This window comes from Blastocystis hominis (assembly GCF_000151665.1).
Source record: "Blastocystis hominis, Singapore isolate B (sub-type 7) whole genome shotgun sequence assembly, scaffold_0".
Classification (NCBI taxonomy): domain Eukaryota; class Bigyra; order Opalinata; family Blastocystidae; genus Blastocystis; species Blastocystis hominis.
Window position 1 is genome coordinate 1,688,632 of NW_013171815.1, and position 23,041 is coordinate 1,711,672.

At 45.3% G+C, this 23,041-nt stretch overlaps 11 protein-coding genes; 5 read left to right on the forward strand and 6 right to left on the reverse strand.

Moving 5' to 3' along the window:
* Positions 1-20: 20 nt before the first annotated feature.
* GSBLH_T00000560001 (CaaX prenyl protease) lies at positions 21-1,167 on the reverse strand (the record flags this gene model as incomplete). The annotated part of the gene is made up of 4 exons (XM_013038785.1): positions 21-144; positions 174-367; positions 399-893; positions 922-1,167. The coding sequence occupies 4 exons, from the start codon at positions 1,165-1,167 to the stop codon at positions 21-23; spliced, it is 1,059 nt and encodes a 352-aa protein (XP_012894239.1).
* A 517-nt stretch (positions 1,168-1,684) lies between these two features.
* On the reverse strand, positions 1,685-4,275 carry GSBLH_T00000561001 (uncharacterized protein; the record flags this gene model as incomplete). Its single annotated transcript, XM_013038786.1, has 13 exons — positions 1,685-2,086; positions 2,117-2,635; positions 2,669-2,768; positions 2,798-2,922; positions 2,954-3,067; positions 3,099-3,158; positions 3,189-3,345; positions 3,377-3,497; positions 3,528-3,762; positions 3,793-3,861; positions 3,892-4,064; positions 4,095-4,172; positions 4,203-4,275. The coding sequence occupies 13 exons, from the start codon at positions 4,273-4,275 to the stop codon at positions 1,685-1,687; spliced, it is 2,226 nt and encodes a 741-aa protein (XP_012894240.1).
* A 1,110-nt stretch (positions 4,276-5,385) lies between these two features.
* Positions 5,386-6,290, forward strand: GSBLH_T00000562001 (uncharacterized protein; the record flags this gene model as incomplete). The annotated part of the gene is made up of 6 exons (XM_013038787.1): positions 5,386-5,447; positions 5,478-5,577; positions 5,607-5,729; positions 5,760-5,804; positions 5,837-6,115; positions 6,144-6,290. The coding sequence occupies 6 exons, from the start codon at positions 5,386-5,388 to the stop codon at positions 6,288-6,290; spliced, it is 756 nt and encodes a 251-aa protein (XP_012894241.1).
* Positions 6,291-8,407: 2,117 nt separating this feature from the next.
* Positions 8,408-9,103, reverse strand: GSBLH_T00000563001 (uncharacterized protein; the record flags this gene model as incomplete). XM_013038788.1 has 4 exons in its annotated part: positions 8,408-8,526; positions 8,558-8,659; positions 8,692-8,942; positions 8,984-9,103. 4 exons carry the CDS (start codon positions 9,101-9,103, stop codon positions 8,448-8,450), a joined length of 552 nt encoding a protein of 183 aa, XP_012894242.1. The 3' UTR covers positions 8,408-8,447.
* Positions 9,104-9,504: 401 nt separating this feature from the next.
* Positions 9,505-10,497, reverse strand: GSBLH_T00000564001 (uncharacterized protein; the record flags this gene model as incomplete). XM_013038789.1 has 5 exons in its annotated part: positions 10,443-10,497; positions 10,307-10,412; positions 10,057-10,278; positions 9,786-10,022; positions 9,505-9,757 (listed from the first exon to the last, which is right to left on the reverse strand). The coding sequence occupies exons 1-5, from the start codon at positions 10,474-10,476 to the stop codon at positions 9,505-9,507; spliced, it is 852 nt and encodes a 283-aa protein (XP_012894243.1). The 5' UTR covers positions 10,477-10,497.
* A 254-nt stretch (positions 10,498-10,751) lies between these two features.
* GSBLH_T00000565001 (uncharacterized protein) lies at positions 10,752-12,139 on the forward strand (the record flags this gene model as incomplete). Its single annotated transcript, XM_013038790.1, has 9 exons — positions 10,752-10,779; positions 10,811-10,894; positions 10,926-11,243; positions 11,274-11,378; positions 11,408-11,491; positions 11,523-11,693; positions 11,722-11,811; positions 11,843-11,911; positions 11,943-12,139. The coding sequence occupies 9 exons, from the start codon at positions 10,752-10,754 to the stop codon at positions 12,137-12,139; spliced, it is 1,146 nt and encodes a 381-aa protein (XP_012894244.1).
* Positions 12,140-12,501: 362 nt separating this feature from the next.
* On the forward strand, positions 12,502-13,928 carry GSBLH_T00006082001 (uncharacterized protein; the record flags this gene model as incomplete). The annotated part of the gene is made up of 6 exons (XM_013038791.1): positions 12,502-12,528; positions 12,585-12,755; positions 12,828-13,181; positions 13,219-13,635; positions 13,671-13,775; positions 13,809-13,928. 6 exons carry the CDS (start codon positions 12,502-12,504, stop codon positions 13,926-13,928), a joined length of 1,194 nt encoding a protein of 397 aa, XP_012894245.1.
* A 411-nt stretch (positions 13,929-14,339) lies between these two features.
* On the reverse strand, positions 14,340-16,298 carry GSBLH_T00000566001 (uncharacterized protein; the record flags this gene model as incomplete). Its single annotated transcript, XM_013038792.1, has 1 exon — positions 14,340-16,298. One exon carries the CDS (start codon positions 16,296-16,298, stop codon positions 14,340-14,342), a length of 1,959 nt encoding a protein of 652 aa, XP_012894246.1.
* Positions 16,299-16,534: 236 nt separating this feature from the next.
* Positions 16,535-16,770, reverse strand: GSBLH_T00000567001 (uncharacterized protein). XM_013038793.1 has 2 exons: positions 16,695-16,770; positions 16,535-16,665 (listed from the first exon to the last, which is right to left on the reverse strand). The coding sequence occupies exons 1-2, from the start codon at positions 16,707-16,709 to the stop codon at positions 16,555-16,557; spliced, it is 126 nt and encodes a 41-aa protein (XP_012894247.1). The 5' UTR covers positions 16,710-16,770; the 3' UTR covers positions 16,535-16,554.
* A 3,740-nt stretch (positions 16,771-20,510) lies between these two features.
* On the forward strand, positions 20,511-20,971 carry GSBLH_T00000568001 (uncharacterized protein; the record flags this gene model as incomplete). XM_013038794.1 has 3 exons in its annotated part: positions 20,511-20,664; positions 20,693-20,747; positions 20,779-20,971. The coding sequence occupies 3 exons, from the start codon at positions 20,511-20,513 to the stop codon at positions 20,918-20,920; spliced, it is 351 nt and encodes a 116-aa protein (XP_012894248.1). The 3' UTR covers positions 20,921-20,971.
* A 92-nt stretch (positions 20,972-21,063) lies between these two features.
* On the forward strand, positions 21,064-21,355 carry GSBLH_T00000569001 (uncharacterized protein). XM_013038795.1 has 2 exons: positions 21,064-21,206; positions 21,238-21,355. The coding sequence occupies exons 1-2, from the start codon at positions 21,072-21,074 to the stop codon at positions 21,301-21,303; spliced, it is 201 nt and encodes a 66-aa protein (XP_012894249.1). The 5' UTR covers positions 21,064-21,071; the 3' UTR covers positions 21,304-21,355.
* The last annotated feature ends 1,686 nt before the right edge of the window (positions 21,356-23,041 follow it).

Sequence of the window (23,041 nt, forward strand, 5' to 3'; positions counted from 1 at the left end):
TTATCACATGTACCATTTCGCTACATTAAATAACGTTTCCATACGACTTTATTCCACTTGCGTATCGAACAAAAAACAAAATCTATTTTCTTCTTTTTCTCTACTTCCGAAATATGTTTGCACCTCTCCAGCAACGACGGATGACTATCTCAAAGATCCTTTCCAATTCCCACCTGTTTCGTAGCATGCTCACCAACCAATGAACCTTCAATGTGGACGCGTTCTCCACATTCAGCTTCACCAGCGCCGTTTTCAGTTCCTTTCCGTAGCCCAACTCTGTAGCGAAGGCATCCGCCTGATCCTCCTGTCTTCGACTCACAACATTCACCACGCTGTCGCAGATCTCCTCGACTGCGCTCCAAATGCACTACAAATGGCGAAGTATTACGATTCCCAACCTCCATGAACAAAACAAAGCCCATTAAAGTCGGCATGTCGGCGAAACCGAATGACGCGAACACCGCTTGGTTGTGCGCGAAGAGAGAGAACGACTCGATCATAGCGAGCATCACAAGCGAATTGACGGCGAGCATTCGATAGGTGTGCGCAAATCGCCAATGACCGAGTTCATGTCCGAGGACCGCCAGGATTTCGCGTTCGGAGAGCTGAGTCAGCAGCGTGTCGGCGATTAAAATGCCATTCACGCCGAAAAGTCCGTAAGCGGCTGCATTGCTGTGCCCGGTTCGTCGGCTGCTGTCGATTAGCTGCACGCGATTTACGCGGAATCCAACGCGTGAAGCGAGATTCTGAATCTGCTCGGAGAGCGACGAGGGCGGAAGAGGCGTGAGGCGGTTGAAAAGAGGGAGAAGGAAGCGCGGATAGAGAAGATTCAAAACAATGGAAAAGAGGACCAGAACCGACCAGAGAATGAAGAGAGTGCGGTGCGTGATATGCTGGTGAGAAGAAGGGAAGAGAACCTACGCGGAGGATTAACTGGATGATTAAGTAGAGGATGATTTCGAGGATGAGATTCAGAAGCGAACTTTTGATGGTGTCCTGAACAAAGAGGGAAGGCGTTTGCTTGTTGAAGCCGTGTCTGCGCGTAAAAAAAGCGAGCGCCCTACTTTTCTTCAATGACGAAGATGGAATAAATCTTCCAGGGAAGGCGCACCAATTGCTCGTATATGTGTGAGATGACCACAAAGCAGATCGTAATAACGATCTCATTCGACCCGAAGTGGAAATAACTCTACTTTCAAAGGCGATACACACAGAATTACAGAGAGTCTCTTGCTTAAGTCATAACAAAACGGTAAAAAGCCAGAAAGTAAAAAGATGATATCGAAGAGCGTGAGTACAACCGATTTTACGATGGTAAACCTGTTTTTATCTTGGCCATAGAGCTGCGCTTTATAAAATGCCTTCCTCACTTTATTTTCCAGTTTGTCATTCTCTTCCTTGTTGTTTTCTTTATCTATCTCCTTTATTATAGACATCACATCCTATAGATCATTGCTATTTGAGGACGAAATCACTTCTGGGGGATTCATCTCTTGACAATCATTATACTCTAATTTGTTAAGGTAATAATCAATAACGCATCTACACATTCACAACAGCCTTAAACCATCTTACAAGACCCCTGTAATCACAACCGAAAGGAGCATGTAGTTAAACGAGGCTTCTGGCGCTCCCTCCTGTCGATACAAGGGAAACACAGAACCAAATCCAGTTACAAGTTGCATCAAAAAAGAAAATGTTTGTCACAAACAAGGTAAGCCTCAATAACATACACATCCACACTCTTCTCCCAGTCGTCCACAACAACCAGTTTTCCACTATCCAGTACAAATCCAGCCTCGGTAATCTTCTTCGCCACCTCCTCTCTCTTCACCGCCTCGCTCACCTTCACGGTTCTGCACGCTCTGTAATATCCATCGACCTGGTTCGCCATCACCGCGTTGTCGGTCAGCACGAAGATGGGCTGCGCGGCGTGATACTTGCTGATCCATCGCGGCAGCTCGTTTCCGCGCGTCACCGCCACAATCGCCACCGCGTGCTCCTGCAGAGCCTGCTCCACCGCTCCATGGCACACGGCCTCCACGTCTCCCACTCCGTATTTCTGCGCTCCCAGCTCATACACGCGCTACTCTTCACCGCTCTGCCCATCGCCTACACGCACCACACGCGCCGCGGGATAGATCTTCTCGGTCTCCTCGCTGAGTCGACGCAGCATGGAGACGGCAGCGATCGGATACAGTCCGTTCGCCGACTCTCCCGAGAGCATCACAGCGTCCGATCCGTCCAGAATCGAGTTGGCCACATCCGTGCATTCCGCGCGCGTGGGTCGCGGCTTCTTGATCATCGAGTCCAGCATCTGCGTGGCGGTGATCGTGAATCGACCGCGCAGCGCCGCCTCGTGGAGCATGTACTTCTGCGCGAGGAACACTTTCTCGGGCGCCATCTCCATTCCCAGATCGCCGCGAGCGACCATGATGCCGTCCACCTTCTCCAAAATCTCCGCGTAGTTCTGCAGGCCTTCCTGGTTCTCGATCTTCGCGATGATCTGGATGTACTGCAGGTCGGGGCCCAGAACACGGCGGATCGTGTCGATATCGGAGCCTCGGCGGATGAAGGACGCCGCGATGCAATCCACGCGGTAGTGCTTCGGGAATTCCGTGATATCGCGAATGTCCTGCACGTTAGAGAGCTGTCAGAAGAGAGATACGCTCTCTGTGAGCGTGGGGAGCGTGATGATGGCTCCGGGGATGTTCATGTTCTTGGTCTGGCCGATCGTCGCGGTATTCAGCGCTTTGCAGCGAATCGAACTACGGTTTAACGCTCCGTTTATGCCGACTCTGTGCCGATCTCCGTCACCTGGAACGTCAGATCACCGTCGGAAACGTAGATCAGCTGACCCATCTTCACGGAAGTGGGAAGATCTTTGTAGGAGCAAGAGATGCGGTGGCAATCGCCCTTGATCTGCGAGTCAGCGACTCCAATAGCGACATACCGTGTAGTCGGTAGTGATCTCAACGATCGAGTCCTTTTCGATGGTAATGTTCTGACCATCGACTAAATAACCAGTACGAATTTCAGGACCCTTAGTATCCAGCATCACAGCAACCTGCAGATTAGGTTTCGTCGATTTCACGTACGTGCTTTCCAGGACGCTGCTTCAGAGCTTCCATCAGGTTATCATGGGCTTTTCCGTGAGACTATTCGTCAGAATGGAAGGCTGCAAGTACTTCGTGCGTTCCGTGAGAGAAGTTGAAACGGGCAACATTCATTCCGGCGTCAATCATCTTGACCAGAGTATCCACATCCCAGCAAGCAGGTCCGAGCGTGCATACGATCTTGGTATTTCGGTACTTGAAAGGTGTGTTCGCAAGAATGGTATCAAAGCTAGGCATGAACGTCACTCACCTCATTCTACTCTAAGTTGTAGTCAATGCAAGACATGGGGAAGTTATTTAAAGAATTATTGGATGCAATCCGGAAGGAATCAACTGACTTTGATAAAGATGGCAATTGCTGGATCACTGTACATGCAGTCCCTCAAATAGAAAAAAAGAATGACAACAAACAGACATAGTTTGCAGAAATAATATATCGAAAATCATTACAACATGACTTCCAGCTGGTCTGAATTGAGTTTTGGAGCGTATCCCGAATGGTTTTCAGCGTGCTGTAGTCAACTTCGAAATATTCTCTCAGCTTTCCACCCTGATGACTGGACCCCAACTCAATGAGATAGGAAGGATTGTACACTCTGTTTAAACACTGGTTGCTAATCTCCACGTCGAGTCTCCACCGAACGTTCTAGCTTTTAGACGATTCTTATTCTCATACAGTCAATATGCGAGCCGTACTTTCCTGAGACGATGAATCGCTCCCTCCCTGTTTTTTGAGTGCTAAGTTCTAGAGGTGACATCTTTGTGTATCAAAAACGATTCGATCGTAAAATTGGGATAAGACTGCCACTGTATTCTCATTGAACTTTGCTGGAAGTATCACATCACAAAAGTCATAAGGATTTATGCGGTGTTTAATGCACTCTGAGAATATGTATCCAATTACAAACACACAGTGCTCTAATCTTTCACGATCCAATTCAAGGAGTTCTGCGTATTATGCGCATGATTCAACAATACCATATAATTTATCAAATGTAATTGTTGGATCTTCGTGAGTTATATACGAAAAAACGAGAGAACAGATGGATTTCAATCCTAGGCGTAATCTTCATGCAATTCTGTTACGGAAGATTGCCAAATTCCTAACAAATTCGAAATCATTCTCTGCCTCCCTGTCAACTTTGAGACAAAACGACATTATGAAAAAACAAACAGGAAATGGGTAATTAATATTCCAAAGAATAAATATGTTATTTCCTAGAAATGAATTGTGCACGAGAAAAAAGACAAAAAAAATAGAGATACATGCATACTACAAAAACCAAATCATACATAAGTCAAGAAAGGAATCGCCTTCACGGGATCTTTACGCGGATCCACTCGCCAGATCCACTTGACTCATTGCAGACACATCTCCGCTCCGAACAGATGCACTCAGTTCAGACAAAGCTTCAGAGTCCGGGTGATCAATGTCAATTTTAAATACCAGCTTCTTGTTACTCATCTCAATCGTGTCCTCTATCCATTCAAACGTATGAATACAAAATACGTGGCGTAATTATCAATTCTGTTCCATCCGTAGCTTCGTAATGTCCAATAAGCTTCTTCCCATTTATATAGAGAATAGGGTGCGGTTTGTCTAGGTCCTATGCAATAACGCGGGTTTCCCTATTATCACTTCAATTTCGTATGTGCAATCCTTCCAATCTCCCTCCGTACTAATTCCCTCAATTTCTATGCTAACAAACGATTCAGAAGACATTAACAATACAAACTATGAATCTCCTTCAAACAATCAATAGCCTGATGAATTACTTGGAGCTTTCTTTCTAAAACACTGTCATCGGCTTCCGACTCTTCCAACAGACGCTTGGTTCGCGCTTCTACAAAACCCATCAGATTCGCTTCAATTGGAGACATTGAGCCTTTCGGCATCTCTACTTTCGGAGCTGCAGACACTTGCTTCGGAGCAGGGTTTTCTTTCTATTTCAAAGTGCAAAATAATCGTCTCCTACTCTGTAAAACCCATCATCGTCCTTAACAAAGTGAGAATTGCAGGAAACGCAAATCACCTCACCTTGTCGACTTCGCATCAAGGGAACATTGCAAGCGTCGCACGCTGGTTCTAGCATTGTCCATCCCTATAGATGAGATTGTTGAGTCATTTCAAACTTCAAGCAGCTTTTGACCTAAAATAGCAGAAACATCTGGGGCAGACATTGGAAAAATCAAGTAAAAGGCAGAGCGACTTTTCGGTAAAACAGTATTTGTTTGACGTTTTGTGAGTATTTCGTGCAAGATGCCGGAGATGTTCATATCCGATAACTCCTATCGATACTTGGTGTTTCAACGCATCAACCATATCTTTACGTAGTTTTTAAATTTGTGAATCGAGCGTAGTATTGCTAGACAGGCTGTAGAATTTGATAAGCGAAAAGACTACTCGAAGGCTTTAACGCTGTATAGTGTGTGTTCAACTTTGATAACGTCGGAAATTGATGTAGTACATAAAGCACTTGTTGGAATTAGTCCTGGGATGCGTGTTGTGGGAATGACGCGAAGTCATTCCTTATTCGCTTGCGTTCTCTGTATAATTACCGCATGGACTCGATCCACGAGATGCAGCTAACTTCCTATTCTTCAGGCTGCAAGGTATTTCCAGTGTTTTCAAGTCAATTCTAGTTTGAAGATGAGTCTGTGGATTTAAATTCCTTCTCGATCACTCCCGTACCTCACCATAACTCTCCATTCACTCCTAGTCTCCCACATTCTCCTTCCCTACTCCCGATCCCCATTGTCAACCCGACAAGCTCAAAGACCGTCTCAATCTGATCCTTCGGATCGTCAAACACAAGCCGTTCAACACGAACGTGCATCTTCCGGCCTCCATCTTCGACTTTGACAACGTGGTCATTCCCCTGTTCTCCGTCAAACTCATCGCTTTCGAGCAGCTCCAGTCCATTTCCTTCAGCCATTCCACGCCCTCCATCCTCTGGACGACCGCCTCAAAGATCTTCCGCGCGCTTCTCTCTCTCAAAGTAGCGATTGACTTGAGATGCCATGCAGTCGGAAGCAGAGTCGAAAATGAATTTCGTCTCGCCCAGCAGTCTTTTTACCGCGGTTCGCAACGAAAACGCGCGGCAATCCATCGAAGTGTTCCCCGATGCGCCGATCACCCGCGAGTGCGAGATGTGTGGTGAAATTTACGTGTAGGGATCTAAAGAGATACAGAAAAGCGGTTATGGAGTCTGTGAAGACGCTCTTCTCGCTTTCAGCGATGGAGCAGATGGCGACCGAGAATGTGAGGAAAGGAGGCAAAAGTGACGGATAGAGGAGAAGAACGCAGGAGGAAGCGGACGAAGATCGGAAAACGTATGTTGCGGTGAAGGACTGCCAGATAATGACGAGTGAAGTGTTCATTCCGCTGGTAATGGCGGATCTGCACCACCTGACACAAGTGTATATAGATTACCGGAAGAAGCTGCTATTGGAGTTGTAATATGAATTGTTTGTTGAAAGAGTCAATCATGATAACATAGTGCTGAACGATGGGAATATTGCTACCGATTTACTATGTTATTTTAGCCGTCATGGCAGTAGCCGCTCTATATATGGTGAACGAAATCTCAAGATTGTCCCTGAGCGAGTTTTTCTCCATTCTGTAAATCTTATTTTGTAGACAACATCGCAAAATGGGCTATGATGGCAGTGATACCAGCCAAACAGTCAAGGCGGCCGATTTTTCGCAAACTCTTTCCCATAAGCATGAAAAGTTGTCAAGCAAGCGCAACGTGACAAAATTGGAGGCTGCGATGCATTATATTGATTTCAACAAACCTAACTGGTATTGTCAACTTTTGGAGTTCATACTCTTAGGAAGGAATTGTTTGAAGTGAGGAGACAGGTTTTGGTAGAGCAATATCTTGAGTAGCTGAGCTGCTTTTTGCTGACCTCTAGAAAAGTGCCGGATCCGTATCCGATATCAAGTAAAGAGTGAGTTCATTGTGCGTGTACTAATTCGCAGTCCAGAGCACTCGGATATCATGATCCACGATACAAAGCAGGGCTATTATATGCTTCTGATGCACAACGTCTGCTATGACTTTATCCGTGACGGTATGAACATTTATGTGAAGGACCCCAACGATGTCGATATCAGTACGATTCCTGGCGGTACAAATGATCGATTTTCCCTCTAAATTGCAGTCTTTGCAACTGGCTGGAACTTCCAAGTGCTAGCGGAGCCGTTCCCGAGCTACCACAAGATCATCGAGAACCCGAACAGCTACATGCTGATTCCGCACAGTTCCCGCAACATTGCTCACTACATGGAGGTCTACACGATCGTCTACCACATCCTGCACCAGCCCCACCGATTTCCACACGTATCCGTCCGCATCGCCTGGCATGTAGATCGAGAACATCTTCTACCCCACGATGGAGAACCAGAAGATTTACCTCTGGATCCAGCACTACAAGGACATCGCGCTCTCCCTGCTCCCCGCCGAGAGCCAGTTCGACAACGTCTTCCGCGAGCGCATGATGGAGATCGCCGCCGACGGCGCGCTCTGCTTCCGCCGTCTGGTTTCCACGTTTCCACGTTTTGACGGGTAGATGGCTCCGAGCCGAATGAGCTATCTGTTCTACGGAGGCATCTTCACCTCGCCCACCGAAGTGGAGACGGTGCGCGCGGCGTCGTACAAGTTTTACAAGCTGGACCCCGTGCGGAAACGCAACCAATTACCGCGGGTGATGCTGATGACGCGCGCTAATGTGGCTGGAAACCTTCCCGGACGCATGATCGGGAACAAGAACGAGCTGTCGCTGTATCTTCGTCGGGGGCGGGAGTGGATCTACTCGGAGGACGCGATGGAGCTGCTGGACCCGCGGACGCAGGCGCAGCGCATGGTGGACACCGACATTCTGCTGGGCGTGCTGGGCTCCGGGTTCGCGAACGCGATTTTCATGCTGCCGGGGAGCGTGATCGTGTCGTTCTCGCCGCCGTGGGTGGGAGGGTTCTTCTTCAGCACGATGGCGGAGTTCTGCCAGGTGCGGTATATCCCGGTGTACAATTACAGCATCGTGCCGCCGAACGAGTGCACGGGATTGATCACGGAGTACGGAGAAATGACCGGCAAGTCGGAGTATTGCCTCTCCACGCTGTATACCGCTACCGTCTACTTTAACCTGGGCGCGGTGAGCACGATCTTGCGGCAGGCGCTCACGCATGTTCGGGTGTACAAGTATCACACGCAGTGAGAAGGGAAGTGTTCATTGGTGGTGTCTGTAGAAATAAAGTGTGTTTGGTTGTGTTTGAGAGGAAACAGAGCGAATGGTACTCAAGTTGGAAGTGATAGTTCATCAACGCGCTTAGAAACTAAGCTTCTTGAAGAAGTAAGCGACTCCAGCCTTGTGTCTCTCCTTGGTGATATCGTTCTGGTGCAGGTACCTGCCTATCACACAACCCGCACACCACCTACACGTTCTGGAAGGTCTTCGACACTTTCTTCAGAGCTTCCTTTCTCTCCTCAGGCTTCATGTCACCCTTGGTCAGATCAGCAAGATCGAAGTCCACATTGTAACTACAGAGTCAAACGGCGCACATGGAACAAACCGAGTGGGCATGAAGTGCTGGAGGTTCAGAACCTTCGTGAACACCTTCATCGTGGTTCTCTTCTGCACTTTCTTCTCAGACATGCTGGTGAGAACCTTGCGAGGACCTCTCTTGAGTCCGCAAACGACAGCGTAGGGGAACTTGTACTTCGAGTCTCCCTCCTCATTCACCTTCACGATGAAAGCCTTCTTTCCGGCGTACTTGCCAGAGAGAATGACTACGACCTTTCCAGCCTTAAGAAACTTGGTCATCTATTCAAACCGTTAGAGAAGTCGATTTAAACAACGCCTACCTTATCGTAATACCACTTGAGTAGCTTTTCTATTTGAAGCAAACCAATGAAAACGGCTAACCTCTCGTGAGCATGGCAAAAATCGGCACGATTTCCAGGGCTCACAAGAAATAAAAACATCCTATTCTCTCTTGATTTATCAAACAAACAGCTCAACTATTGTACAAAAAGAGAGAGAGGTGAAAAGGCTACGGAATCCTTCGCAGAGTCTTCCCGACTCTTGATTTGTGGAGCCTCCAGTTGCTGCATGCCGGCAGCCAGAGCAACCGCTCTAATCGTCACAACCACACACAATTCGGCTACCGCAATTCGATCCGCGTCGTTTTTCCAGGCTGAATCAACTTATTCTAGGGATCAGCATGCTATTCATGCTCTACAAAACAGCACTCGCCAACTATTTGTATCGAACCCTTCAAGTTTGACCAATCTAAACTCACCACCTGAATCTACGTCTAACTTCGCTCTCGCTCACTCTACTTGGTTCGAAACGTTTGTCAGCACAGCACAAATGGATTTAGGCTCTAACAGGGTGAACTCTTTATCGACCTCGTAGTATCCTTGAACTTGGGCTCTGGAAATGCTCTGAGTTGCAAAGTCACATCGAAATCTACGGGAATCGTCACTTTAGTCGATGTGAGTCCGATCTCCTTATGACCCTTCGCAATGAAGTGGATCGCGAGAGAACCGAGAACCGCGCCTTTCTGAAGAATTTCCGGATCGACCTCGAGGATACAGAAATGCATGTACTTCCCATCCCTATGGACGGAAACCGCTCTACATGCCACGGATTCCAAATCGCTACGAATCGAACGAAGTATGGATCTGCTTGACCCGACTGGATGCAACACCAAAAGCCACATTGGTGAGCAACATGTCCGTTGCGAGTCGATTCGTAATCGTGGAATTCACGACAAACCGATTGTGAGACAGCTGTGTGCGAGAGAAAGCAATGTCGAATGGCTTGAGAGACTGAAAACGATACTCCTCTGAAACGACGAAATCAGTCAGCGAATTGTTGTATGTGAGAGAGATGTGCACGCTAGGAGAGAGAAAGAGGGAGGGAGTAAGAATACGTCTGTTCGCCAATCTCGCAGAGAAGTTTGACAAAGCGAAGCGAAATACTTGTCGATGGAGCAATCGAGAGATACTTGGAAGACGTTCCGACTTCATCGAGAGGGCATCTTCCTGTTTCTGAACTGATAGAAGCCTCGATTTTTAGGATTCGGATAGTCGAATTGCTTGCATTGGAAATCTCGACGTAAAACTCCACTTTCTCTCCGATATAAGACGGTAATCTAGCTTGCAGCCCATCCTGGCAGATACGAGGAGCTATAGTAGTCTGAATAGCTGCGACACGTTTGTGCACTGAGAGTGGACAGATCCTTCGATATTTGATTAATATCTACATCGATCGGCGGAATTCTCTTTACTATCGATAACATGTACAATTTGCTTCTACTAGATATACAGACAGGCGCAGCGTATCGACTCATCAACAGATTCTAGATTAAACGCGACCACTAGAAACGATTTACAAAAGAGGATAAGCAAAAAAAGGCGATCTTTTTGCACTTCCAAACATTTGTCGATTCCAAAACCCTTCCAGAAAAGGAACATTGACCCAATATTAATAGTGTAATAGCTAATGAGCAAAGCATTTTACGTGTTTATATATTGTGCTTTATTCTCTGTCGTGTTTGCTGACTCTGCTCTGAATCCTGATTTTTCTGATACAAATTCTCCTTTCAGTCAGGAAGTGGAAGGTGAGATGGTGATAGATCGTGATCATATTACTTGTAAGCGTAGCCTACTGGATTAACCGTACAGGGGATCTGCGGGAAGCTCCAATTGATCAATTCATTTCTATCTATGGTCCTAAATTGAATGAAGCTACTAGCGTTGAGTTTCTTGGTTCGTCTTGAATTGGCGCGGTAAAATGTAGGGTTGACCAACAAAATGGCTGAAACCCTGGCCAAGGGAGTTTCAGAAACGCTCCGTTCAGGATCCTGTAGCATTAGTTCCTTAACCTTCAAGGGGATTCGTGATGAGGAATGTCCTAGTATGCAGCGAGAGGAAAGAAAGCGCCCCTGCAAAATGAGCCGCGAAACCATTTTGCGCCAGCTCGTCAACACGTTCATAACCTGTCCTTTACAGTCGTTTTCGATCGAGGCCAACCACTTTTCGGCCTCTGCCGTCATCGAGCTGACCCAGAACATCACCAAGGGTCTGTTCCCCCAGCTGTCCCATCTGGACATCGATGGTTTCCCTTTCTCCGCCCACTCACCGCTAGACAACAACTACAACTACGAAAACGTGGCCATGCCCCGTCTGATGCGGATCATCTCGGAGCTCCCGCGGGACATCGAGGTCCGCTCGTTCTACGTGGAGACGCTGAGTGAGTCGCCGCGTTCCCCTGCGATCTAGACGTGATCAAGCACAACCATGGCGAGGACACGCCGTTCCGCTACAACTTCGAGACTCGCTACCCCTCCGACTGCAAGTTCTACTGTATGCCAGATTGGCTGCGGATTCCTCGTAGCGGAGCCCATCAAGAACGAGGAGTTTGAGCTGCTCATCAAGTACCAGCCCTGTCTCTACGCCGAGTCGTTTCTGGCGCACGGAACGGGCCGCGGTCTCGCCTGGGTGAACTACATGACCACGCTGCTGTCGCAGAGCCGCTTCGACCGCCTGAAGACGATGGAGATTTTCGGTAGGACTGGTGCGCGGCTGGCAAGCAGGCAACGATCTGTTCAAGGGCGACATGGACACGTTCCTCAGTCTCTTCACGGCGGAGCATCTCCCGGTCCTGCAGTCTCTGGATATGAGCTGTTTCTCTCCCGTCCGCTCGCTCACGCCTAGCCAACGGCCTCCAATCGCTTCGATTCACCGCCGCCTCGGTGCCTTCGCTCGAGATGCTGATGCTGGACAGTAGTTCTCTCTCCCCTTTCTCTCCTCGCAGGCAACGACCTCAGCAGTCTCGTCATGGAGCCGGGCTCTTTCCCGCGGTTGCACACGTTGAAGCTGGGATGTAGGGATGGGAGCGGCCTGCGATCCAGACAACAAACTCACCACCTTCGAAGTCAGCGAGAACAGCCTGCCGCAGCTCCGCAAGCTCTATCTGGAGAGTGCGTCGTCGCGGGCTTGGCTGACGGATAGACAATCTGCTGAACGCGGATGTCGCGAAGCACATCATCGAAGCGCCCTTCGCCAAATCGCTCACCTTCCTCTCGCTCTTCAGTAGGCCGCGCCACGGCTGCTTGTGACTAGACAATCCGGGGATTGGCGAAAAGGCGGACGAGTTCGTCGCGGCGTTCGTGAAGGGAATCGAAGAGCATCGCTTCGAGCGGCTTCAGATGCTTTATCTGGGACGTAGCGATGAGAGACCGGGCTGACGCGTAGAGTGCGGACTGAAGGAACAATGCAAGGTGATCGAACAGGCGGCCAAGGCACACATCCCTACCATTCGACATGTGAATTGCTTCTAATGGGACTTCATGGTGATATGAATTGTTTGTTGCATGAATGAATTTACGGTTGGAGACTCGGTAGTAGATTCGAACGGGTTTTTCGGTATTGTCGAGAGTTATTACGTCAGCTTTAGGGAGAGTGGAGTATGTCGGTCCGATTTGTCTTTCAAAACCATCAGTTGTGTGGCTCGGGATTTGCTGGGAAGACGAAACAAGAGGGAAGAATAATGGGTCACTTACCGACAAAAACGGGATCCACGTCTATTTTTCTTGCTCACCAACGCAAGGGTCGTTTGTACAGCCCGGTAAAGTGAAAAGGTGCACCAGTCTGTCTGAAAGGTTTCTAGAAAAGTGAGAGCGGACAATCATAGTCATAGAATAGATACAAGAAGGATGGAAAAGACGATTACAATGCGGTGGAACGTATTCAGCTAATAGACAATGGATCTTCGGGCAAGATAATCGAGTTAGTGGGAATGGACCAAATTGCGGAATACCAGTTGCATTCGGACATAGAAGACGTTGAACTATGTGATAGCGCTATTATTTCCTTGGGTGAGTCTCTTCCCCTGTTTTCTTCTGTCAAGCGACTCAATTTGAGTGGAAATCACATTCATAGCTTCGATACAGTCATTGAGATTCTTTCGTGCTTTTCATCCCTCCAAATTCTTTTGTTGAATGCTAATCCACTGAAACCCTCCTACCTTCCCTCTTTTACATCAAATCTGACAGTACCACTTGCTGCGGTTCCTAATATTATGTGTATAGACGCTTGCAGTGTCCCATACGTCCTTACATCTGAACGATCTAATTCCTTTGCTTTCTTGTCTCCCTAATCTTCAGTTCCTCTCTCTTTCTGGCAATTCTTTTGGAGATATTCCAATCCAGCCATTTTCACACTCTTCTCTTCAAACTCTGGATCTGTCCTCAAACCAAATCAGTTCTTGGAGTCAGATTGCCAACCTTGCATCTTTAGAATCTCTCCAAACCCTTTTTTTGAGTTCAAACCTGTTGGGAGACTCGACTCCATCATGCATGTTTCCCTCGATTCGTTCTCTCCATATCTCCTCCATCGGTCTTTCTTCACTCGAGCAGTTGCTGAAAATCACAAAATTCTTCCCCCATCTCCGAGAATTGGAGATGCGTGGCAATGAGTGGTACGACAAGGGAGCAAGCTCGCGCGAAGTACAAACGCTTGATCCCGCATCTCTGATGCATAGGCCGTGATTTCGGAGATGCCGACGTTGGTGAAGCTGAACTACAGCACGATTTCTGAAGGCGAGCGAACCGACGCGGAGTTGTTTTACCTCTCCAAGCGTTTTTCTGTAGAAATAGCGACGAGAAGGTGAGTTGTGTAGGAGTTGCTGAGTTGCAAACATCTCTCTGTGGAGGCATGGGCAGCGCTCCCTCATCGAGAAAGACAGTCCATGCTCGACGGCGATCCCACATTAGCGGTTTGGCATTGTGTCGGCGAATGAGATGTAGCGTTTACTGGCAAACTATGGCGTTCCACGCGTTGCTTCCCTTTCTTCCTCCTCCTCCTTGTCCTTGTCCTTTTTGTCCTCCTCTTCGAAGAGTACGAAAGAAGAGACGATCCAGAACTCGATGATTTGCGTGCGTCTTCGGCCAGAACATGGAGAGGAGAAGGAGTTGAAGGTTCCGCAAACGCTGAGTGTGAAGCAGTTTTGCTTGTTTGCGTGCCGACTTGTTAAGAAACGGCCTCAGTTCGTGGTTCTAAAACTGCACTCTTCTTGCGCTGATGAGGTTCTGCAGGATGGATTAAAAACACTTCGCGAGTGTGGCGTGGAAGATGGAGCCGTCGTAGAGATCGTGGATTCGGAAACAGTGGTCCTACTCAACTGTGATGTTTGTTGATACAAACAGATAATCTAGATGATGCTGTTTTTTAAGTTTTTCAGCCTGACAATAAGTGTATGCAAAGACTGATTATATTTGTCATGATCTCGTTTAATAAAGGCCAGTTCAGATAATACTCCAATATATTGATTCAGATTACTAAGAATCTTCGTTTCAATCTCTTTGATCAAGGCCGAATACTGTTCTTCAGAATACTGCTCTGTATCTCCATTTTCAGGGACTTGCTCACTGCTATTCGAATCTACTGAAGGACCTTTATTACTATTATCATTATTATTACTATTATCATTATTATTATTATTGATCATAGGGTTCAAAGGGGTGGATTGAGTATAATCTTGTTTTGTATGATCAAGCGATATCATATCGTAATAATTCTGAATTCCATCCTTTAGATCTTCCAGAACAACTGTAAAGACAGAATTAAAGCTCATCCAAACTTTAATAAGAAACTGCGGTTCGGATAACAAGCGTTCGCCAGATTCAAAAACATACTTTAATGATCCCAAATACTTATTATTTACGAACAGGGGATTCGATCCTTCACAGAAAAAGAGTTGGATTTCCTTTTGGTGGTCAGAACTGATGGTAATCATGAAATCGCGCACCTCTTCGAACTTTGTATTTTTTTCCAGTAAACGGAAACATTTTCCATTGGGTGACATTAGGGAAATCGTCTCACTGATAGCATCTCTTACTACGTTATTCAGAAGAACAATTGGTATTGTATCATTCTTAATGTGCAGTTGTCTAACTGGTCTTCCACGGGTAATCTCTAAGGGGGTTCGCTGTCTCAATAGCTGGTCCAGCATCTGGCATGCGAAGTGAAAATTCCCTTTTACCACTGCATTGCGAGGGTCTGTATTAAGAGAGAACTGGTCTGGGAATAAATCTCTGATCTTCTGTTGGAGTAACGGAATCACAGAAGAGCCACCAACCAAAACCACGCGAGTAAATCTCTTCGACAGCCTATCTAATGATTCAGAACTCTTTTCACCTTCGTTTACTGCCCTTTCCACAAATTTTATGAATTTAGAGACAAATGGTTTTATGATTGTTTCGAATTCTTCACGAGAGATTGTCAGGTAATATTGGTCTTCATCATCATCATCCTCATTCTCGAAGAATACAGACAAATAAAGAGTGATACTCTTGATCCGTGAGAGCTTTTCTTTGATATCTATGCATTCTTTCATTATTTTCCGTTCAATATCAGGCGTGATAGATTTATAGAGATTGGGAAATTTCTTCTCAATTTGCTCCTTCACCCATTTATATACCAAGAGATCAATGTTCACTCCACCCATTTCATTATCTCCGCATTTATAAGTCACAAATGCATTCTCAGCTTCGCACTTCACAATACTCAGGTCACAGGTACCTCCTCCTATGTCAATCACAAGGACCTTTCCACTTCTTATATTGTTTTCAGTTATATAGGTATTTACTGCTGCTACTGGCTCCGATATCTTGATTGTGTTTGAAAATCCACACTCCTTCATCATTGTATCAATATTGGATATCAACGTTTGACTATAATCTGCTGGATAGGAATATGCAACAGTAGTAAACTTCCTTCCACTCTGATATTCTGCCATTTCCTTGACTCTCGATATAAACCTCCTACATATCTCCAGTGGTTGAATCCCATTCAAATAAACCGTCCCATCGCGAAATTCCTTGTGTATACCTTGATTCAAATCATTCAATGTTTCCAGCTGGCTTTGACTGTTAATGCTTAAATATAACTTTGGGCTTCTCAGAATAAAATTGCCTTTCTTTTTTAGGCCTTCCTCGGTTTTACACAAGTGTCCAATCGTATATGTATCATTGAGTGATAGCATTGAAGAGATATATGGAAAACCGTTACTGTCTACCACGTTTTGTAATTCATGGTCTTTTTGATATATTGCAGTGGTGTTGCTGCTCCCAAAGTCAATAGCCATTACATTTTCTGCATGAGCTGACATAATAAACTATAGAATTAAAAGAACTTAATAAACTGGGTTTTCTCTGTTATTTTTTTATACCTCCCTTAGTCTTGTTTTTTTATTTTTATAGATAGATAGATACACTATTTATGGTATAGCCGTACTATTAACAAAAAACACTACAATGAAACATGTTGCCTAATATTGTCTAGCAAGTACTTTATTGCTAATCTTCATCATCTATGCATGTACATAGTGTTTGAATAAAACATAAAGTATTTCAAAACAAAGTAAATCAAAAAATAATTTTCATTGGAGTAAATAAAGTCTGATGCACTTCAAAGTACTTTTCAAGATACACAATACATAGCTCGATCACACTGTCAATCGCAAAAGAATATGTTGGCTATTCTTCATTCCACCACGATTCGATACTGCCAAGCTCTTCATGTATTCTCCGCACTGTATCAAGCTATCTTTGACCGCCACTACTTCTCACCAGTCACTCTTCAATTTTACGTATTGAGAAATTCTGGTTCTGGTATAATTGTCCCAGTTTGGTCGATATTGCCTCGCAGAGCTGCCGAATCCGTAATTTCTCCATTTCACGCCTCCTCCGATCCATACCTTCTCCGAAAAAGAACTAAGAACACTGCAGATTCGCTTCGCGATGAAGTCCGCAGTGATCGAATCCCCAGGCTTGATTTGCCAGTTCTATGTCTCACACAATCCCATCAGCGCGACTCGCTTTTCGTTCCCAGATTTGCGGATTATTTCGCAGATACTGCTGCAAGTGCTCTCAAAATGGGCCGAGAGGGTCAGGGAGAGCGGATAGACCATCACTACATCCCAGCGAAGCATTGCTGTTACCGCTCGAAGAATCGGTTCTCCAGGCGTACGGGAACTCCGTCAGCTCCTCGGTGCCCACCGTCCAGTGTGTGAGAATAAACCACACGACGTCCTAGGTCATCAGCGATGGAGAGGAGAGGAGAGGCTTACGGACACGACGTTCCAGTCCATGCAGGGCTTGTTTTTGATCGACTCGCCTTCTTTGTTGTCGAACAGAAGGGTTAACAGGCAGAGATAGGACTTCGAAAGGGATTCAGAGATGTGAAATCGCTTGTGGATCTTGTAGACAAGAGGATAGTGCCCGTCTGAAGAGTCAATAAGCTCGATCATCACCTTTAGACCTTCCATTAAGTCACGAACTCGCTTGCTTGGAACTCGGTTGGAATTGATTATTGACCTCTTCCGCTCTTTGATTCCTAGATTTAGGATTTCGCGGACAATTGAGTCATCGAGCCGAAAGTACTCCTACTTTGGAAGTGTTTGCATAGATGTACTTCGCACATGACTCTTCTTTCCTCTACATTAAAATCTACAATTCCACAAGAATCCGCAATAAGCGACTCCTTAAAATAATCGAAGAGACGGTACTACTAATCACACAGTCTTGCAATAGTACAGAGTCTTGCACATCCTTTCGGATTAACTCATCCTCATCTTCAATAGGAGTTACATACGGGCTCGTTTCCTTTTTTATTGTGTTCACTGCCTCCTCGATAGGGCACCCCTTGATCCAAAACTTGAAAATATCGCTTCGAAAGTCAACCGGGTCTCCTATGAAGACTTCCGAGATTTCGGTATAGTAATTCGCCATCTCGGTAACCCAAATTTATTTAACAAAACAAAAAAGAAACAATCAAAAAAATTAATTGGAATAACCAAGTACATCTACATTATAACTCGCTCCTATTCATACGTCCTGTTCCTTTCCATCTGGATTCTTTTGTAGTTTGCGTGGACTGTCCAGATTGCATAGATTGCATAGGTAGCTGTGATCTCATATCGTACACTCCATCCGATCCAGTAACATCTCTACAATCGCACACCTCCTCATCCATTACCCGATCGACATCACACGAGGTCGCTCCTGCCGCCCTGGACGCTCCTGTCGCTCCTGTCGATTCTGCCAATCCAGCGCAGCTCTTTGTTCGGCCATCATCGCGTTTTCCTTCTCCATCAGCCACTTAAAGATGGGGTAAGGGATGAAGAACTTGATAACACGCTTGTGGGGAGTGTAGAGAGGCTTGATGAAATAAACTAGAGACAAGAGAGGGAGCAGGAGCTACGCAGACCCATTACGATAAGTGGAACGATGACGCCGGAGAGGATCATGAACACGAGAATGAGAATGAGAAAGGTGGTGCGATATTGACGCTCTTCTGGTCGAATATTCGCGCTAGGAAGTAACGAAAGGGAGAGAGACATCACTCGGAGCAATTGAACACTTCGAGCATTAGGAATACACCCCATATGTCGCTAAATCCGGACATATTGAATAGATACCCATATTCTGGCTTGAAGCGAAGAAAGATACCAAAAATGAGAGTATAGAACACAGAGTTTAAAAAATTCACCAAAAAGGTCCGGTAATACAGGAGAATAGGACCTACGCTGTATCCACACACTATCGACTACCATCCTTATTCTCTACTCGTGAAGCGCATATTGTAAACATGAGAATTGAAAAAATGAACGAAAACGGTCCTTCTATTACAAAAAGGGAGGTAAAGATTCGATATGCTACATCGAAGAAATCCTTTTATCCAACCTTCATAATATTTAACAGTGATAAAATATGGAATAACGGCTAAACTGTAGTACAGCTGGGAATACAGCAAAGACACCTAGGTAATGAAGCATGGAGAGTTCAATACGAATTGGCATCCTCCCAACGAATATACCATATAGCGGGTTGGAGAGTGAACGGACGCCCACCAATGCTTGATGCTGTCAATAATGTCAAGAACCAATTATCACGTTGATGAAATCTGGTTACATAGACCCCCTGATCGTTCAGATCCCTGATTGCTTGATCCCTGACTCATATTTACAAAGAAAACTATGATTTGCTAAAACACCTGTTCGTATCAATATTAGTTTTTTTAATTACACGCCATTTACGTTTTAAATACGTGTAAGGTAATGAAATACCAATTTATTGTATACATAAACATATTGTCGAACTATTGAATTGCATTTACATGTAGGTTGTTCGTAATCACCCTGAACTTTGTGGTGCTTACGCTTAAGAATGTAAATAGTTTAAAGGAAGTGATTACAGAACAGAAGTCTGTTTCTTCGATCACTTATAGCCTTTCACTGTCTAATGGCCAATCTAGTAATAGGGTAGAAAATGGCAAATATCTAAAAAGTATTTTCAATACTCAACTTCCTCCAACACCTCATAATTTACAAAACCTTTCTGTAGTTGCCAATAACGAGACAATTGCCCATATTCAAACATCTCCGCCTAGTGTAGGTCAATGGTTTATCAACTAAACGTGTGTAGACTAAGAGCAAGGTATTTGCCCAGTTTTCAATTGATAAACCCTATTATACATCTGCCACGTACTCACGCTACAAAGGCTCTACTGTATGGGAATACTCTGGATGCACAAAAGGTGAATCGTTTCAAACAGATCACAGTATGTTAGCATTACTTGCGTTCCAATTAGCCTATCCATACATCTCTTCTCCATACAATATCACTCTTGTCTCCACTGGAAGGTACGATTCCTCCATGCCTTCTCCTGTAGTATGAATCGGATGTTCATGATGCCAATCGCCGCTTCTCGTTGGCGAGGGTACCAGCAGTACTCTTCCATTTCAATCCCTTAGACCTCTTCTCTTCGTCATCCACATGAAAGAGGAAGAAGAAAGCACGTTTGTCGAGTTTCTTCATCGCCCCCAGAATGCGATTCTTTGTTCTCCTCGCATCACTCTTCTCGCCTACATCTCGCAAAACAATTCGTTTTTCCACTCAAACTATCCCATTAACATTCTGCGCAACATCGGTATTCGCCATACTCGCACTTCTCATTTCCTCATTCTCGATACGGACATGTGGGTCTCGCAGACCTCCTACGAAATGCTGATGAAAATTCCCGATTCGATTTGGGCATCTCCGCGGATCGCAGTCGTGATTCCCGCGTTTTTTAGCATACAGTGGAGTCTTCCTCAGCTTCCTTTGGAGCAGCAGATTCTCTCGTAGATGCGGAGAAAAGCGGTTAGGAGTAGGATTCAAGATCGAGTTCCTTTGACAATGGATGATCTTCGGAAATGCAAGAAGGAAAGGAAGTGCTTAGAGAACAAACCGAGATTGTTTACACATGTAGTGCTTGATGAAACGGTCGAGAATAGTATTACATTACCTCTGAATGGATGAAGGACATGAAGAAGGGAACGATGAAGACGTTTTATCGATACACGTGCTGGCCGAATCGGTATCAAGAGCCGTATTTAGTGGTGAAACGAGACGATACGATCGCGTTATACAACGAAATACTTATAAACTATGGACACAACAAGATTACGTTTGTTGAGAATTTGCGGTTTCATGGTAGGGAGAGAAAGGGAGTGGTGAATAGAATATGAATTTGTGTTGGCAGGCAATCTTTTCGCTTTTGATGTGCCTCATTCACCGTAGGTAATGGGTTGAGTGGATGAAGTCAAGATCGAAGTACCATGATCAGCACGTCAGGTCAAGGCAGTCGAAAAATTGGTGGGCTAAAGTGTATTATCTGGACTATCTTTACAAGGAATCAAAGACTCGCTCGAATGTGATGAAGCTGTGTTCTAACGTGAATCCTTATTAAGGCATTTTTGTGTGTACTTGCTTTTTAAGATAGTTCCTCTTTCTATATGTATGTTTGTTTGTTCGTTCCATTTTATAGCAATAGGTAAGAATGAAACTCCCATCTCAAGTTCTAACTCTCAGTGATTTCTGTATTTGGAAGGAGAAAAGATATGCTTGACTTTGTCGACATCGTTGAAGTTGGAAAGGAGAAACCGATTTCGAGCAAGAAGGCTGCTTCCGTGCTTCAGGCGTTTATCACTGCAAATAGTGGAAATGAAAACGACACATTTGATGAGTCGAGAATAGTAGAGCTGATTCATAATTCTCACGGTATAGTTGGACGACATCAAACTTGAGCAACTCAACCAGATTTTAAGCTCCATTCAATCGAACCGGTCATAAATTTAGTTAGGAATCTATATATATATATATATATATATAGTACACATTGATTTCGTTGTTTGTTGATAAAGAAAAAAAAGAAAAGTAAACTCCGAAGCGGGGAATCGAACCCCGGTCGTCCGCGTGACAGGCGGAAATACTAAACCACTATACTACTTCGGATCTGGAATAAGAATACTTTTACGATATTTCACACCATCAAACCCCTCTTTCCTTTAAACTAAAAACATGATTGACGAGGAGAGATTCCGGAGTCTGTGTGAAGAATTTTACGTGAGCAACGTAGGAGTTTGTTTTCCACAATATTTCTAGGCTCCTGCGTTGTCCCGATTGTTAACACTGATTAATGAAAGTTTTGGGAATGGGGGTATCATCAACAATCCGTAACTATGCAAATTTGGTTTTATTGTAGTACACCGGAGGAGATTGTGTTACTTAGTGGAATCGGATATGAGGTGAGTGGAACTACTTGTCGTATCGACGGGGATTCGTAATTTGTGTGTATAACTATCTATTTTTAGTGTGAAACGGTTGCTAAGCGTCCAGAAGGAGGAACGGAGACGTTATCATGCAATGAACGAGATACGATTGAAGAAACTATTTATCAACACACTCCAAGCTGAGTTTCAGTCGAGGGGTCGTGTTGAGATCACCATGTAAGGCCTGAACTTGTCTATAATGGTAGAGATGGTCACTCTATTGATAGTTGTCATACCCGTGATTTGAGCCAAGAAGAGAGAGAGCGACTCTTCATATCATTTTGCAAACGGACCATAGCAAGAGAGAGTGGAAAAGTATTTTTAGGCGAACTTCTTCAGTTTTTCGAAAAACAGATTAAAAGCCCGTTCGTTTGCGAGTAAGCTGTCCTTCCATCGCCTTTACTTTATAGACTCATCCTGAACGATGCAGAGTTTATTGGTGATGGAGAAGATTACTTGAAGTACGAGCAATCCCATCGATTCACGCTTGTAGAGAATCGCTCTACGTCCTTTGCTCGGTTCTCTCAATGATTCCTCATCTATCGACAGACGATAACGAGCTTGACGTGGATGACGATCCTTCCAAGAAGGTTCATTTTAAAGATCGAGAATGGAGTGTGGGATCTGTCGTCAATGACAAAGCTCTTGCTAGATGGATCAAAATTTTGCGTAATGCGGGCGTCCCTCGGGGTTATGTCCGGGTTGATACCAGTATTATTAAATGCGTTCACCAGAAGGCTAGAAAGCATTGGTGTTTTTTCTAACTTGCTTTTTAACAAACAATTAGTTCATCATGCCGATAGAAGAAGTGTTTGTTTCCAAGAAATGTTCCACTCAATGTCCACTTTCGTTTCGATGGAAGGCAATATCAGCTCCGAATCCACCTGGAAGCGTTCTTTCAGTACGCTTCGCTCCGTTTGTTGCACCGCGTTTCCACAGCACTCCGCAATCGCGTGCATCTCCGCAAAGGATTGCTGCAGTGAAAAACAATCCGAGCGTTGCTTCGATTCGGAGCCTCGACACAGACAAGGAATCGAAGGCGAGAATAACAAATCGATGTGATGCACGAGCGTCAAAAGCACGGAACGAACGAGACTCTTCTACAGATCGCCACGCTCCCCAATTCAAACAAAGGCCGAATCGACCAACACCGAAGCCGCAAACTCGACTGCTTGCTCGCTCGCTCTGCACTGCTCCAACACGCAGCACAGCCAAAAGAGACTGCACTGACGGTCCATTGTGAGCAGTGCGATCCAGCT

Coding starts and splice junctions, on each gene's coding strand:
- GSBLH_T00000569001 (XM_013038795.1), top strand. CDS start 21,072: ATGCTTGACTTTGTCGACATCGTTGAAGTTGGAAAGGAGAAACCGATT. Junction 21,207..21,237: donor CATTTGATGAGTCGAGAATA/GTAGAGCTGATT, acceptor CTCACGGTATAG/TTGGACGACATCAAACTTGA.